The sequence below is a fragment of the Rhinolophus sinicus genome, chromosome 14 (assembly GCF_057876585.1).
Source record: "Rhinolophus sinicus isolate RSI-liver-muscle chromosome 14, RSI-T2T, whole genome shotgun sequence".
Taxonomy (NCBI): domain Eukaryota; kingdom Metazoa; phylum Chordata; class Mammalia; order Chiroptera; family Rhinolophidae; genus Rhinolophus; species Rhinolophus sinicus.
Window position 1 is genome coordinate 136,787,887 of NC_142514.1, and position 15,145 is coordinate 136,803,031.

General features: G+C 56.9%; 2 protein-coding genes across 4 annotated transcripts in view; one reads left to right on the top strand and one right to left on the bottom strand.

The window, feature by feature from the left end:
* The window catches only part of GAB2 (GRB2 associated binding protein 2), a 183,209-nt gene extending 173,959 nt beyond the window's left edge, over nucleotides 1-9,250 (top strand). The window contains exons 6-10 of the mRNA XM_019726383.3: nucleotides 469-733; nucleotides 2,011-2,101; nucleotides 2,402-2,504; nucleotides 4,116-4,241; nucleotides 5,109-9,250. Of these exons, the coding sequence (XP_019581942.3) occupies nucleotides 469-733; nucleotides 2,011-2,101; nucleotides 2,402-2,504; nucleotides 4,116-4,241; nucleotides 5,109-5,252 (729 nt within the window). The 3' untranslated portion in view covers nucleotides 5,253-9,250. The remainder of the gene's footprint in view (nucleotides 1-468; nucleotides 734-2,010; nucleotides 2,102-2,401; nucleotides 2,505-4,115; nucleotides 4,242-5,108) is intronic.
* Nucleotides 9,251-10,249: 999 nt separating this feature from the next.
* USP35 (ubiquitin specific peptidase 35) overlaps nucleotides 10,250-15,145 on the bottom strand; it is a 28,465-nt gene continuing 23,569 nt past the window's right edge. For all 3 annotated transcript variants that reach the window (XM_074335706.2, XM_019726381.3, XM_074335708.2), the window contains 3 exons: nucleotides 14,117-14,223; nucleotides 12,387-13,653; nucleotides 10,250-11,424 (listed from right to left, as the gene is read on the bottom strand). In XM_074335706.2, coding sequence (XP_074191807.2) covers nucleotides 11,257-11,424; nucleotides 12,387-13,653; nucleotides 14,117-14,223 — 1,542 coding nt within the window. In that variant the 3' untranslated portion in view covers nucleotides 10,250-11,256. The remainder of the gene's footprint in view (nucleotides 11,425-12,386; nucleotides 13,654-14,116; nucleotides 14,224-15,145) is intronic.

Here is a 15,145-nt window from a genome sequence, read left to right on the forward strand (position 1 = left end):
AGCCAGGGTCTGATGGCAGCTCGGCGGTCACAATGAAAGCTGGCCCAGGAGGAAGCACAGGCCTCTAGGCTGCTGCCTGCCCAGCTCGGGGCCTGAGCTGCCTACCTCCCAGTGGTGATTCTGGACCTGAGGTAGAAGGTGGGTCCTGAACCAAACTAGCAGCCTGGGCTACCCACCTTCTGCCTGAGGCGTCCACAAAGCCTGGTGCACCCAGCCACCAAGGCTTTTTCACCCTTAAGATTTGTCATGAACTAAGTGAGTCCCAAGGGCTCACGGCAGCTAGAAGGGCCCCACACACCTCATTTCCTCCTGTCTGCCAGTTTGTTTCTTACTTGGTTTTCCCAGGATCTGCCTCGTAGCGTCACAGTTCTGCTCACTCCGTCATGATTTGTCTTCACTCGTATATAAATTCTCAACTCCCTCCTGTCTCTTCTTGCTAGTGACGGCTGTATCTCTTTTCCCTCCTAGCCAGGGAAAACGCTCATAGGCCGATCGGACAGCACCAACTCCGAAGACAACTACGTGCCCATGAATCCAGGTTCCTCCAGCCTGCTGGCCATGGAGCGCGCGGGTGATAACTCCCAGAGTGTCTACATCCCCATGAGCCCGGGGCCCCATCACTTGGACCCGCTTAGCTACCCTTCTGCAGCCCTTCCTATGCACCGAGGCCCCAGCCGAGGGAGTGAGATCCAGCCCCCCCCTGTCAACCGCAACCTCAAGCCTGACCGGAAAGGTAAGTCTGCTCTGTTTCATCTCTGGACAAAGGCCAGGGATCATTTGCTTTCACTTAGTGATCAGGTGGCTCCTGAACTTTGCTTGCAAGGAAGCGGTAGCCTCTGGGCCACCTACACACGCTCCACACTCATCCTGGTGGTCCAGCAGCCTGGGGACTGGCTGCCCAGTCGCCTGATGGGCAGAGGAGTGCAGGAACCAGGACAGGACAGATTCGGTGTCAGCTCTGCCACCTGCTCACGTGTGACTGCAGACCAATCATTCTGTATCTCTGAGCCTTGTTTCTTCACTGGTGAGATGGGAACTGCAATACTACTTCCTGGGGGCACTGAGGGACATAGGTCATCTATCTGGAAGTGCTTCGTAACATAAAATCTATCAAGGATAAAGGGTTAGTATTAGATCTGGGGCTGGGTAGGGCAGAACTGACAAAGGAGTCTATTAAATAAAGATACCTTATAATGTAATAAAAAGGCTTGAGTATTCAAACCAGGTAGATGTAGGTTGGAATCCTTATCCATTACTTCCTACGTGTGTCTTTGGGCAAATCATTCCAATTCTCTGAGCCTCAGTTTTCTTATCTGTGAAATGGGGGTGGTGATTTCTGCCTCCTGGGTTTGTTTCCAAGGAAAGCATCTAGGACATTGACTCGGTCCATCGCAGGTGTTCAGTAAACGTAGATCTGTGCCCCCTGCGTCTAGACAGGAGGAAGTGCTGGAGTTCAGGTTCCAGGCCTGCCTCTCCCTCACGCTGCTGGCTTTGGAACAGTAGCAGGGATTCAAAAGGAAAAGTAGAGTCACCTTCGGCAGAGATAAACCCCGTTGCTCTGGCCAACAGGGAATTCAGATCTTAGCCCTTGAACTGAAACCTTCGGGTCTCATGGCTTTCCCCTTCCCCCACTTCAGGTCCCCCAGCTCTGGTCCAGGAGCAGCAAGGAGCCCTCATGGTGGCCTTCTCCAATTCAAATATCATGTCTCATTTGTGTAGTCACAAATCTGGGAGGACAATCCGTTGTCAAACCCCGTGTCCCCACTCTGGATTCTGAAAACACAATTGCCATAGATACAAGGCAAATAATATGTAATTTGGAACCTGAAGACATGACTTCAAGCCCTGTCAACGTGGGCAAAGAGTGTATAGCCTTGCCGAGCCTCAGTTTCCCTCTGTAAAACGGGTGAACATGAAAGCGTTCATAAATACACCTGTGTGCCCTGTGTAAGCACGTGTGTGTGGCGGCGTCGTCACTGGCTGATTCTTGACTTTCTGTTCCTGCCCCAGCAAAGCCAACACCACTCGACCTGAGAAACAACGCTGTCATCGATGAGCTCCCCTTCAAGTCGCCTGTCACCAAGTCTTGGTCTAGGGCCATGTGAGTGTCTTTTTGGAAATGGGAGCTTGGCGCAGGGCCATTAGGGTTGGTGAGGGGACCAGGGGCTGGGCTGTGCGTCAGGAAAACTGCACGATGGTAATGCTGTCAGTAGCGGGGCAGTCAGTAACTCTTTCAGGGCTTGGTTTCCGCATCTGTAAGGGGACATAATTGTACCCACTCTGTATCAGCGCCTCATCTAATAATGGGGTGTGAAGCTCTGAGGGCAGCGGTCTGGGCGTGTGAGGGTCAGAGGCCGAGCCGGCGCTGGAACTGACCCGGGTTCCTGTCTTCCCTCCGCAGCCACACCTTCAGCTCCAGCGCCTCCCAGTACTGCCGTCCCATCTCCACACAAAGCATCACCAGCACGGACTCGGGGGACAGCGAAGAGAACTACGTCCCTATGGTGCGTCCCCTGGGGTCTGCAGGAGCGACTCCCAGCGGAGTCCCCTCGACTCTGACTCCCAGGTCCCTGCTTCCTGGCGCGGCTAACTCACCTTGGCCCAGGGGCTCCCACTTTGTGATTTCATTTGCTGCTGCACATCTGTCTTGAGCCAAATATATGACAAGCGCTGTGGGGTCGTTGTCAGAGGCAGTAAAGACGTGGTCCTTGCCCTCAAGGAGGCCACAGCCATAAGGGGCAGAGAAGGCCTGGCTTTCTTGTGGCTCTGACACAGGTGGCATGGTCAGTGCCCCTGGAGAGGACATCAGGGGGTACACCTGCAGGGCAGGTCATCACACCGGCCTGGGAAATAGAGACCCTGAGGTGGGGGTGGCCAGGCAGGGAGGGAACATGGAGAATGACAGTCATGAACTGTGGCTGAAGCAGACATAGGCGAGGGGAGGTTAGACTGAAGCCAGATCACGAAGGACCTCAAATGCTGTCTGGGGTCTGGATTTTTCCTGTGGGCAGGAGGGAGCCGCAGAAGGATGAGCAGGCCAAGTCGTTAGAGAGGTGTTTCAGAACACTCGCTGGGGACAAGAGCACCCTTCAAAGTTACCTTCCTTCTTCCATCCTGTTAAAATAACCTTTTAAAAGGTCTTCCCTTCATACCCTGTCCTGTTGTACCTATGCCCATGAGCATGTCTGTGAGTGTAAACACGTGCTGAATATCTACTGATCGGTGGGGAAACTCATCCCTGACACCCCGCAGGGAAGGCCATAGTAGAGGTAGAAACACGGGCAGTGCAGGGCAAGTGTCCTCCCTGAGACTGTCATCGAAAAGAGAAAAGCTGTCCCGCACCTGGTAGTGGCTGCGTATTGAAAGAACAAACCAACTACCCAATAGAGCAGCCAAAACCCAAAATAGAACGATACTGCCTTCCTCATTAGACTAAGACGTCCAGAAAATCCCAGACAAGTTAGTCTTGGTGTGGGGATGGAGACAGGATCCGAGGGCATGTCGTGTGAAGTGCTGCTGAAGGGACCAGGGCCCCTGCAGCCGGGGACGAGGTTCACGTCTCTGAGGAGCGGGAGCTGGGGGGAGGGCAACTGCTTTGGGGTGACAACCCCGCTCTAGGCCGTGGGTAGGAGCTTCAGAGAAGCAGATTGGCTGCAATTGGAGACTTTCCCATGTCCAGTACGTAAAGGAAATACTCTCCCTCCTTAGAGCCCAGCACGCAAAGGCTGGGTTTGTCAGGGAGAGCAGATGGGATTTGGCCAATGCCCTGGCGGGGGGACATGGCACAGCCGGGTCAGCACAGGTCGGGGGTCTGAAAGCACACGCGTTTCCCACCCCTGCTCACCAGCCATACAGCCATAAACCAGTCACTTTACGTCTCTGAACCAGTGTTTCATCTTTAAAAAAAATAACAAGAATAAGAATAGTAATAATACGCATGTCACAGGATTGTTGTGAGGGTTTAAATGAGAACAAGAAGTGTCCCTAGCACAGAGCACGGCTCCGAGGAGGCCTTCAGGGAGCTCGTAGCTCTTATTCTCAGAGGTGTTGTTCTTTGGGTGGTGGCTTAGTCTGTTTCCTAAACTTAACTAACAGTTTTTTCCTCCTTCTGACAGCAAAACCCAGTGTCTGCGTCCCCCATTCCCAGTGGCACCAACAGCCCGGCCCCCAAGAAGAGCACTGGCAGCGTGGATTACCTGGCCCTGGACTTCCAGCCAAGCTCCCCAAGCCCCCACCGCAAGGTACGTGGCGGGAGGGGCGCAGTAGGGCGGGGTGTCAGCTGGTGCTCCCCGGGCTCTGGGGAGGCGCCTTCACCCCTGAACAGCAGCATTCAGCTGCTTGCGACCTGACTGTGCTTTAGTCTGGGTCTCACATGGCTCACGTCCCCCTTCTCAGCACACAGGCCCCCCACGCCCATGGGACGGCCTCAGCCCATCCATCCCCCGTGTACAGATGGGCAGGTAACTGCACACGGAGAGACACGATCGGCTCAGGGCTACAGATCCAAGACTCAGGCCTCCCGTGGCCTGGTCCCAAGCTCTTCTTTGAGGAGGACTCCCTGTCTGGAGGGTCCCAGAGCCCTGCTGTTGATGTAGGGGCCTTGGAGGGACCCCCAGGCCTAGGAATGCTCTCCACAGGAAGACCACTTAGCGGCCCAGTCCAGACAGCAGGGTGGGCACGCTGCCTCAGCACCGGTCCCCTCACGGGGTGGACGTGCGTGCTCACTGCGCATACACACAAGGGCCTGTGGCTGGTGCTTGTTTGCACCCAGCAAATTCCTTCCCCTTATGAGTGGCCACAGATAAGTGGGTAAAGGCAGAAATGGAGGCATGGGCCCATCCACTAGGCCAAGGAAGGGCCTGGGTCCTCCTAGGGGCTGGGAAGTCAGCAGGGCTGGCAGGAGCTGCTGTGGCACCAGGAAGGAGGATGCAGTTTGGACTTCAGGCTCTAAAGCCCACTTTGGGTAAAAGCAGACAGGCTCTTAAGGCCAGTCAGGTGGCAGGCGGAGGCCGCCTCCTCTCCCCTGGAACAGCTCAGGAAGAGCCCAGCCCTGGCCCCCAGCTCGTGAGAACTCACAGCCACGCGTGCTTCCCCGCTCCGTCCCTCAGCCATCCACATCGTCCATCACGTCTGACGAGAAGGTGGACTACGTCCAGGTGGACAAGGAGAAGACGCAGGCTCTGCAGAGCACCATGCAGGAGTGGACGGACGTGCGGCAGTCCTCGGAGCCTTCCAAGGGCGCCAAGCTGTGACCCGGGCCCCACGCGGAGAGGGGCCTGCAGGCGCCACAGCGGCTTCCTCCAGCTCCCCTTTCTCCTCTCCCGCTGCCCCCTCCCGCCCGCCTCTCTCCACTCTGCCACTCTGGCCTTCAAAGCACTTGACATCAGGGACCCTGAACCCTTCCCCTGGGAGGTGAGAGCCTGATCGAGGCTCTTCGTCTGCCCGCTCGGGCCCCACCTTTGATTTTTATCAATAATGGCCATGCCTCCTCCTACCTTAGTTAGAGCTATTGCCAAAAAGCATCCTTCAGCCTCTTCCTGCCCTTTAGACCTGAGTACCTACCAGACGTGTGGGCGGAAGGGCTGGGGCTTTGAGCTGGATCCCACACCTCACGTGCCGCCCCGCCCTCAGCCCCCTACCCCAGCCCCTGGGCTACGTCCCTCCGTCCTGGAAGGAGCCGCGTCTCACTGACCAGGGAGTCAGAGACCAGCACCAAAGCAAAAACGAACTTCATCCCTGTCCATCTCGGCAGAGGAGGCAAGGCCACCAAAAGGTGCAGGAGTCGAGAAGGAAGGTTACATACAGGTGGTCTTGAGGGACAAAGGAATTAGGTCCCCACATCCAGAGGGGCAGTTGGTACCTGGAGTGGCCCCCCACGTTCAGCCAAGTGGCAGTGCAGCTGTTGCGGGTGGGAGAGGCAGGAGGATGAGGACAAAAGGGAGGGAGAACGAGGATGATGGGCCACCAAGAGCCAGGAGCAGGGCTCAGAGCCCAGGAGGTGGGGAGACAGGACGCTGCGGGTGGCTGCTGGACTGTGCAGCCACAGGCCACACAGTCTGCTCTAGGACAGAGATTGCCCAGGACGTCCCCAAGTCCCCACAACCGAGGAGTGTGTGCCGGGCGGAGCAGCGTGAGGTGTGGCAGTGCCTGCACGTGAGGGAGGCTGGTGGAGCTGTGGGAAAGCACCGCATAGTGTGGGATGTGGGAACAGGGGGTCACTAGAGGGGCTGCCAGGACTGAGGGCCACCTTGGGACAGGAATGGGCAGAGCGGAGGCACAGGCAGAGCCCTGCACAGGCCACTGCAGGGGGCGGTGCAGCAGGGGCAGGCGCAGGTACTGATGGGATGAGAGAGGCGGGCAGGCTATGGGGGGACAGCGTAGCAAGCGGGGAGATACACCCAAAGGGCCTGGTGTGCCCGAGGCAGTCCCACGGGGATGCCAGGTGGAGCAGAAAGTGACGGGGCGATGTCGTGTCAGGAGAGCATGTGCGTGGTGGCATGACACGAGGGCAGGTACCCGGATTGAGGACGACAGGTAAAGCAGTGCAAGGGAGAGAGCGGAGCAGAATGGAGCCTGGGGGGTGACAGGTGGGAATCGCTGACAGCTTGTGCCTTGTGTGGCGAGGGTTTGTGCCAGGTCCCAGGGCAGGTACGTGTGGCCTAGTGCCAGGCTCAGAGTGTTTTCTCAGCTCAGATCACCTTCTGTTGCTCCCCTCGCGTCAGGTGCCATGGTGGACTGAAACCAGGCTACAGGAACAGGAGAGGCCAGGCCGCTCCTCCCTCCCTGCCCCGGACAGTAGGCAGGGCTTCACCCCAGGCTTGCTCCTGAGCCCGGAGAGAGGGGATCCAAATTTTTTATGTGGAAAGCACTTGGCCAAATTTTCTAGAGTTTCAGAGGCAACTGGGCAGACCAGACGTGTCATCCTACCCTGAGATGAGTAGCCCTTCTTCCTCCTAAAAAAAAAAAAAAAAAACTTCCCACCATGTTGAATGGAGGTGGCTACCACTCACCTTGTAGCGTCCGTGAGTGTGTGTACACACCCCTCTCCAGCCCAATGGCCTGACCATTCCCTGAGAAATCCCATCCTGGGAGAAATTATTTTCTCAACAGTACCCTCTTCCTCTTAGTATTAGTTCAGATCAACTCAACCAGCCTTTATTCATGGCTGCTGTGACCAGCTCTGGGCTAGACACTGAGGACCAAGGAATTAATCAGACTGTGAACTTGAGAAGGTCACAGTTGGTGAGGAAAGAAAAGGACAAAGACAAAAGATACTGGTAATGGCCCTGAGACTTAAAATGCTGATGCCCCATTCCCAAGACAGAAGCACCACCATTCTGACGTGACTGAGCATGTGCAGAGGAAGCAAGACTGCTTCTGTGGCAGGTTGGTGCCGGGGGCACAAGTGGGACGGGGGTGGGGTTCAGAGAAGGTAGTTTCTAAGAAAAAGAGGTGCCTGAGATAGACCTTAGAAGAAGGTGGGTCAGATTTTCACAGGGAAAGAGAGCAGCGCTGGGTCCAGTAGCAGAAGGGAGGGGAGACTTGCAAATCCTTGTGCTTTGGGAACAAAGACCTCGGGGTGTCCATGCCCCAGTGTTCCCACAGGTGCAGTGGCAATGGCCACAGTGGCCTGCAGGAGCGGGGTTTGCTGGTTCACTCTGCGCAGCCCTGACTGTGTCTCTTAAAGGCCTTCTACGAAGGGTCTCCTGGGGCAGTGCTCTGAATGACTACAGGTGGTCTCAGGTATTGATGCCCTCGGTTCCCGCTCCAGCAGCCTCCTGTGGACCCCTGGTGCCCTAATAATGGAAGCATTTTCTGAACGTGCCATGATGTGAATGAAACTGGCTGGCATCTTCAGAGACTAAGGTGTTCAGATCTAATCTGCAAGGAGACCTCCCCACAGTTCTTGGTTCCTATAACTCCCCAACTCTTAGGCTGGAGGCAGGGGTAGAGATGGAAAGTAGAACAAGAGGAACTCACAAGCTCCAGACTGCCCGGTGTTTCATACATACCCGTCAGCTCAGTTTAAAAAACGGGTCCTTTGGCTTATCCGTGGCTCAAAGTCCACCTCCCTTGGTGGCCTGGCAAGAGTGGAGATGCTTTCTCAGTCAGCTTAGCTCATAGGATTCACCCTGCCTGGGGCTCCCCACAGAAGGAGCCGTCCTTACCCACTTCCAGCTCTATCTCTGCAAGGTTAATGGAAGTAGAGCAGGGACAGTGAGAAGAGGGAGTGAGTGCTATGGGAGCTGTGGTTCTTTCGGACCTTGGTTTGCCTGTCTGTGAAATGGGTGGTTGGATCAGGTGGATGGTTTCTGGGGCCCCTGATATGGCTGATAACGCAGCTGTTTTAAGGGAGAACTCCCAGCTCTGTGACTGCTCTCTCAAGGGTGTGGATCACCAGGGAAGGACAGCACGCAGAGCATTTGCCAGTGAACACAGGGTCCCCTCCCTAGATTAATTTTGGCAACTTCGACATTTGAAACCATTCAAGTATGCCCCATTCCTAGGACAGAAGCACAACCATTCTGACGTGATTGGAGCACAGGCTCAACTCGGTATGCACTGTGGCCGTGTTACCTGCCACAGGGCTAAGGCCCCAGCCCCAGGCCACGCTGACCAACTCTGCCCCCACCGACATGCACACCCTGGACAGAGGTCTGGAAGCCGAGTGCAGGACGGGAGGGAAAGAAGCTCATCCTTCCTCTCTCTGGGCCTTTGTCTGCACATTGTGGGGGAAGTGAGTCTGGCCGCAGGAGCCCTAGCCCCTCTTATGGGGCCCTAATTCTGGGACCCTCCGAGCTCTTTGAGGCATGGGCCCTCCCTGCTGAGGGGGTCTCACTGGAAATTCAGGCTGTCCTGGTATTTGGTGATACGTGTTCTTGTGTGTTTGTTGGTACATATGTCTTGAAATTTAGAATCATTTCACAAGGAATTGTTGCTATTTGTGGGGAAGGGAAAAATGGGCTGGAAGCCCAGTCTTAGGTTCTTGTCCTGTCACCATTTAAAATTGACATTTAATTTTTCAAATCACTGTTGGTGCCTAATCACTTAAGTTATTAATTTATTCTGTTTTCTTTTTTAAAAATTTGTAACACGTATTTATCCTGTGAGTAGCTCTGGGTTGGGGGTGGGCATGCGTTCTTGTGGGTCCTGTTTTTGCTGTGGTGACACATGGTACAGGCCTGGCGCTTGCGGGTCCCTTTTTACTGTGGTGTTGGAACAGGACAACAATAAAGTCCATTAGAAGTCACCAGAGCGAGCTACCAAGTCTCCCTCATCTGAGGGGCTGGGGGATGGCATACGCCAGCCAGGGGGCTGCGGTGTGTCGGCTTCAACACGTTCTTGATGAGAAAATGGTTTCTCTCATGGTCCCAGGAAGGCTCTGGGCCAGTCTGCTCCACTTTCATTTTAATAGGAAGGAAGTCAGTAAAGAATTTGGTATTTTTCTTGGCTGGAAACAAGAATGAACCCTCCTTACCTCAGAATCTGTATTCCTGATGTGTAAAATGGTAATTGTAGTAACACCTGCCAATTTGTCTTTCTTAGAAAGACCCCTGGATGGGGACGGAATTCTGAGTGTGACTTGGTCTCTGACAGACTGTCGGCCACTTTCGCTGTTCTCTGAGGTCTGACATTTAAGGGTTGATGACATTTGGACCAAAATTCAACTCCACCTATAGCACAGGCGGGCAGCCCTTGAAGCCCAGACCTGGCCACGCCACCACCTCTACCCCTGCCTCCCCACTTTTGTTCTCCCAGAGGGACGGGCAGAAAGGGGCTCCTGCATGCCTCTCCAGCTCCAAGAGCGGGACAGCACCAGTGGGGAGGCCCTGCGTCCCAGCTTTCCTCCTGGCCTCTGCCCAGGAGAGGCCACCCACCCCTAGGTTCCCAGCGAGAAGGGAGGAGGAACCGGGCATCAGCAGTAGCTGTTTCTCAACAGTCCATAGTCTGAAAACATCCCCAGGTCCTAGGCTCCGCCCCACTGTCGGTGAGTCCCCTGCCCACACCCCATTGGGCAGCCTGTGGACCCGCCCAGCCCTGCACAGGCAGTGGGCTCCTGCTTCTCTGGAGAATGAGCCCGCTCGCGCCTGCCTCTGCCCTCTGGGCCCTCCCCTTGCATTTACGGAGCACGGCAGTGGAGGGTGCTTTCACCTCCTATGGTGCGTTGCACAGGTCAGTGCGCAGGGGTGTACCCTCCTTATTGCCTAGACATCAAGAAACGGGGGGTATGGAGGACAGGACAACCCTAAGGTGGGAAAGGCTTCAGAGAACTAGTTTTATTCCTGTTTGAGACCCCGGGTCTCTTCTCTCCATAGAAGGGGTACAGCAGTGTCAGGGCACATGAGGTCAGTGGCTACTCGTCACCAGACCCGCCCCACCAGCCCCCAGGCCGCTGCTCTGCTGGCCACCTGACGAGGAGCCGAGCCAGCCAGCGTTCCTCAGGACAATGGCTTCATGAGAAACACACGTATTTCCAGTAAAATGAGGATTCTCCATCTCAACCAGACGGGGGATGCAAACGGCAGCATCTCAGGCACTGAGGCAGGCGAAGGGAGAGGGGGTTAAGGGTCTCCCACTGTGACGGGGGCTGTCCGCACCTCTATGCATTGTCACTTGGTGTCTGCTCCTGTGTCGGGGTACTTCCCACCTCTACTCTCAAAACAAGGACAAACGGTGCAGGCACCCACGCACGCGCCTCTGAAACCCCCTCAGAGAAACAAGGAGGTAGCCAGAGCTGAGCCCGCTTCTTTGTGCAAGGGCGTGGATCCCACTCTGCTTTTCATACTATAGAGTAATAGGATTGTCTAACAGGAGCTGGAAGGGAAATGCTACTTGATGGCAAAACATTGGAGCTGTGACGTTCAGCCCTGTCGGGAGTGCGGGGGGCAAGGCCAGTGTGCATCTAAGCTGCTTCAAGTTGACCAGGACACTTGGGTGTAAAATCCTAAGGGGGCTGATGCCAGTGACAGGACCGGAGGCCCAGGTTAAGGGGCTTGGCTCTCACCTCTGTGTCTGAGTCTCCATGTCACCTGCAGGCTGAGGACTGGTGTCCCAGAAGTTCCCTCTGCACCCTTCTTTCTAGTCCTTGGAAGGGCCTGCCTTCAGGACTGGGCCTGCCTCCCTCGTAGCCCATCTGGCAGGGTGCCTCTCCCAGGACCTGGGCCCCCACCCAGCTGCCAGAAGAAAGGGGTCAAGGCCTCCCGTGAGGTTGGCTGTGACACCCACAGGTAGAAGCAGGCCAGGGATGGAGTCGCATTAGAAGACCAGTCTGTGGAAGTCACCGCCATTGCCACCTGCAGGGCTGCAGCCCCCAGGAGAGCCTTCATCCTCATCCTTGTCTTCGTCAAAACCCCTCCCCCAATGCGGAGATGCAGGGAGTGCCGAGATGTAGGCCGCCCTGCTCCGTGCCTCCTTCTCCTGCTCCTGGAAACAGAGGCAGGTGGGAAAGGAAGCTTAACGCTCAGGCTCTGAAGCGAGTATCCTCCCTTCAAACCCTCCCCCAACGCCATCGGGCTCAGCAAAGCACTTCTGAGTGTCGCCTTGCATCCCCAAGGCCAAGCGCAGAGGAGCCACAGCTTCTGCCCAGCTGAATGGGAGACTAAGTGGGATGGACCCGTCCTTCCAGCCTAGATCCAGGCTACAGAATCACTCTTCCTCCTCCCACTAAAATCCCAGCTCCTTGGAGGAAAGGAACTCATTCATACTAGGCTGTAATAGCCGACAAGGGCATGATGGGCACCAGGCAGCAGGAGGTCACGTCCCAGCACACGCGGACCTCGCCACTGGATTCCCAGCACGGCTGTCCAGCTCTGCGCCTCTCAGGGCGCTAGGAACACACTCGTCTGTGAGAAAGCGCTTCCTCCTCAGCCTGGCCCTGCATCACCTGGACAGCCTGGCAGGAATGTCCCCACCCCGGGTGCCGCCTTCCCGACGGAGACACTGACTGCCCGTAAGTCCCAGCGTGGCTACTCCCCCTCCCCCCCACTGGTCAGAGCCCTTGCTGTTCCAGTTGCTAAGTATTTTGACACGACCCTTGACACTGAAGAGTCGAAGGCCCTGTGACAGAGGCGGTCCCTGGCGAGGGCAGTCTGCCGGGTGCCACTCACTCTGCTCGCCCACTAGATTCTTCACTCACAGACCCCACGCTGCGCCTTCAGCACACGTTCGAAAACTGGATAAATAACAATTATTCAATGTCTGTTCCTCTGAAGTAAGGGGTTCTGTCTGTCTGGCTCACCAATATAGCCCTGCATTCGGTGGCCGATGAAAGGACGAGAAAAAAAGGAAAAGACTCAGAGAGGAGCAACCCCTTCTCTGAGCCCGGAGTGGTGCTGGGAAGCCCCTCCCCCCGGGAGCTCGGATGGCGTCCTGGCGGGTCTGCTCACCTGCAGGAAGAGGATGTTGTCTTTGGAAATAGCTTCCATCAACTCTTTGTGGAGCGTGGGCTCCGTCCGGCCTCGGGGGGAGGCTGGCTCAGCCTGAGCGCCCTCCCCTGGCCGCTGCCGGTAGAAGAGCACGTAGGCCGTGTCCTTGGGGAAGAAGGAGGTGATGTTGCTGACAGACTCGAAGGAGGAGAAGGATACCCTGGTGTCGTTGAACAAGTACCACTGGTGCTCGGGCTCAGGCCTGTCGGCCGCTCCCAGGGAAGGGCCCGGGCGGGCGGCGCCCTCGCGGGCGTAGCAGTAGTAGTGACCGCTCTCCGAGGACACTCCGGAGTGCACCACGACGCTGCACAGGTCGTAGGCCTGGCCCTGGCCCCCAGCCAGCGGCAGGCGGAGCAGCAGGGGGATGGCGACGTCATCCAGGATCTTGCGGCGCCGCATGGTGCGCAGGTCGAAGGAAAAGCGCAGCAGGGTCAGGATGAGGTAGCGCGGGCCCTGGCTCAGCTCCACCACCTTCTCCGCCTCCTGCAGCGAGGCGCACGACTCGCAGTAGTAGCGGTTCTCTGCTGTCAGCTTCTCAGGGGACAGGAAGTAATTGACCAGGTCCAGGACGGAGCGGGAGCCCTCCGCAGAGGCGCCGGTGGCCCTGGGGGTCCCTGGGCCCAGGCCGTCCTCCTCCTCCTCAGTCTCTTTCTCAGCCTCCTTCTCGCCCTTCTCCTCCTCCACCTCTTTCTCCTTCTCTTCCTTCTCCCTGGTCCTTACTTCCTCCTTCTGCTCCTCTCGCACTTCCTCCTGCTCTGCTCTCTCTTCCTTTGCTTCCTCATCTCTCTCCACCTTCTCCTCACGACTGCTCTGCTCCCCGGGGCCCTGGGCGCTCAGGCCTTCAATGTCCAGGACAGGGTGGGGGGCGTCCCCTGTGATGCAGTGTTTCCTCTGCCTCCGCAGACCCACCCTGCTTGGGACGTGGGCCGGGGATGGTGGCGGGGGCTCCCGGGCCCCCACGCCCTCTGCGGGGAGCATCACTGAGCCCAGGCGGCGGTGGCGACTGCGCTCAGGCGGGGGGAAGGCGAGAGAGAGGTCCGTGAAGGCCTCCTCCCTGGAGGAGACATTGAGGCAACGGAGGCAGCATATCCGAGTCACAATCTTGCCTCCGAACATCTTCTCCACGGAGGTTGAACTCGGGCCGGGGGGCTCCTCAGGTGGGGACGGCGAGCTGGACTGCTTCAGCTTCTGGCAGATCCGTGTCCCCGTTTTCTCCTCTTCGTGCAGCCTGGAGCAGGAAGCACGGGGTCTTCGTACACACATGGATCCATTTCCAGTGACTCATGCCACCTACCTTACTCAGCTGGCCATACAGTCACACATGCAGGAGTATTCACAGGCAATATACATATGTGTGCAAAATGGCATCTGTGCACATGCTACATACTGCATACAGGCACACAAACCTGTCACGTACATATCTGTGTGCAGATGCCCCCGGAACTGTGACGAAAATACATGTGCCCACTCAGGCATGCACAGCGCAATATGTATACACGCACACTTACCCCTCCCAGGTCACGGTCCCAGTCAGCATCTCCCCCACTTCCCTCACACTCAGCCCCTGCCCCCACACTCATGGCACACATCTCCTCCGAGCTTCTACAACTGCGATGCAGCACCCTCATTTCCGGGAAGAGGCAAAAGAGCTTGAAGAGGCGGCGCCTTCCCCGGGGCCTCGCCTCCCTTACCGATCCAGGAGGTATTTCAGGTACTCTGAGCAGTCCTGCTGGGTGCCGGGGCTGAACCAGGGTGTCCAGGATGCAGACAGGAAGTTCTCGGGAGAGATGGCAGGCCGCTAGGACCAAGACAAGTGAAAAGCAGGGTCAGGAGCAGGAGCAGGAGCCGCTCGCTAACCAGCTCTGTGGCGTGCTAGGCCTGAGGGTCTACCTGGGAACTGGGTGCCCCAAACTTTCCAGCCTCCTCACAGAAGTCCTACCCCCGCCAAGTTGTCCTCGACCCAACCCATCTCACTAAGCCCTACAGCCACGAGCAGGGCTCACAGAGATGAAGGGTCCTCTAGCCATGTGTTCCCCCCTGACGCTCCTCCTGCTTTCTCTCCAGGCCCCTGCTCACGGCCCTGCCCTGGACCTAACACCCCCTTCCTCCCCATCAGAAGCTTAGCTATAGAGTTCAAGTCCCAGATGCTCCTGTTCTACAGTGTCCCCTGTTCCGTGATGTCTTCCCAGTGGCCCCTGCCCATCAGAATCGCGTTCCCTCCCTTGCATTTGTACCACACACTGCATTTCCCTGTTCAAGCTATAATTGTTATCTGCAGGCCCGTCTCCCACCAGACTGAGCTCCACGAGGGCAGGCACTGCTGCTTACCAATCCCATGCCCCCACACGGCCTTGCCTCATGCCTGACCAAGGGATTTAGGTGCCATGAGGGCAGAGACAGTGGACAGAACAAAACGGCCCTCCGGGTGCCTGGCAATGTGACTGCTCAAAAATGACAGCAAATGACACAGCGACACCTAATGCAATGGACTGAACTGCTGACGGGAGAACGTGCTGATAGACAGCACAGAAGAGGGTTTCGGAAGGCACCCTCTCTCCTGCCGGGTAAGGGCACTCAGTCAGCCCCATGGGCTTCGGCCATGAACCCAGGCCAGCCTGGAATGGACTTTAACCACTTACACCAGGAAGTGGGGGCTTACAGCCAGATGCAGGCAGGTTGTGGAAAGGGTGTCCACCGGAACTTCCGCCTCACCACGCCCG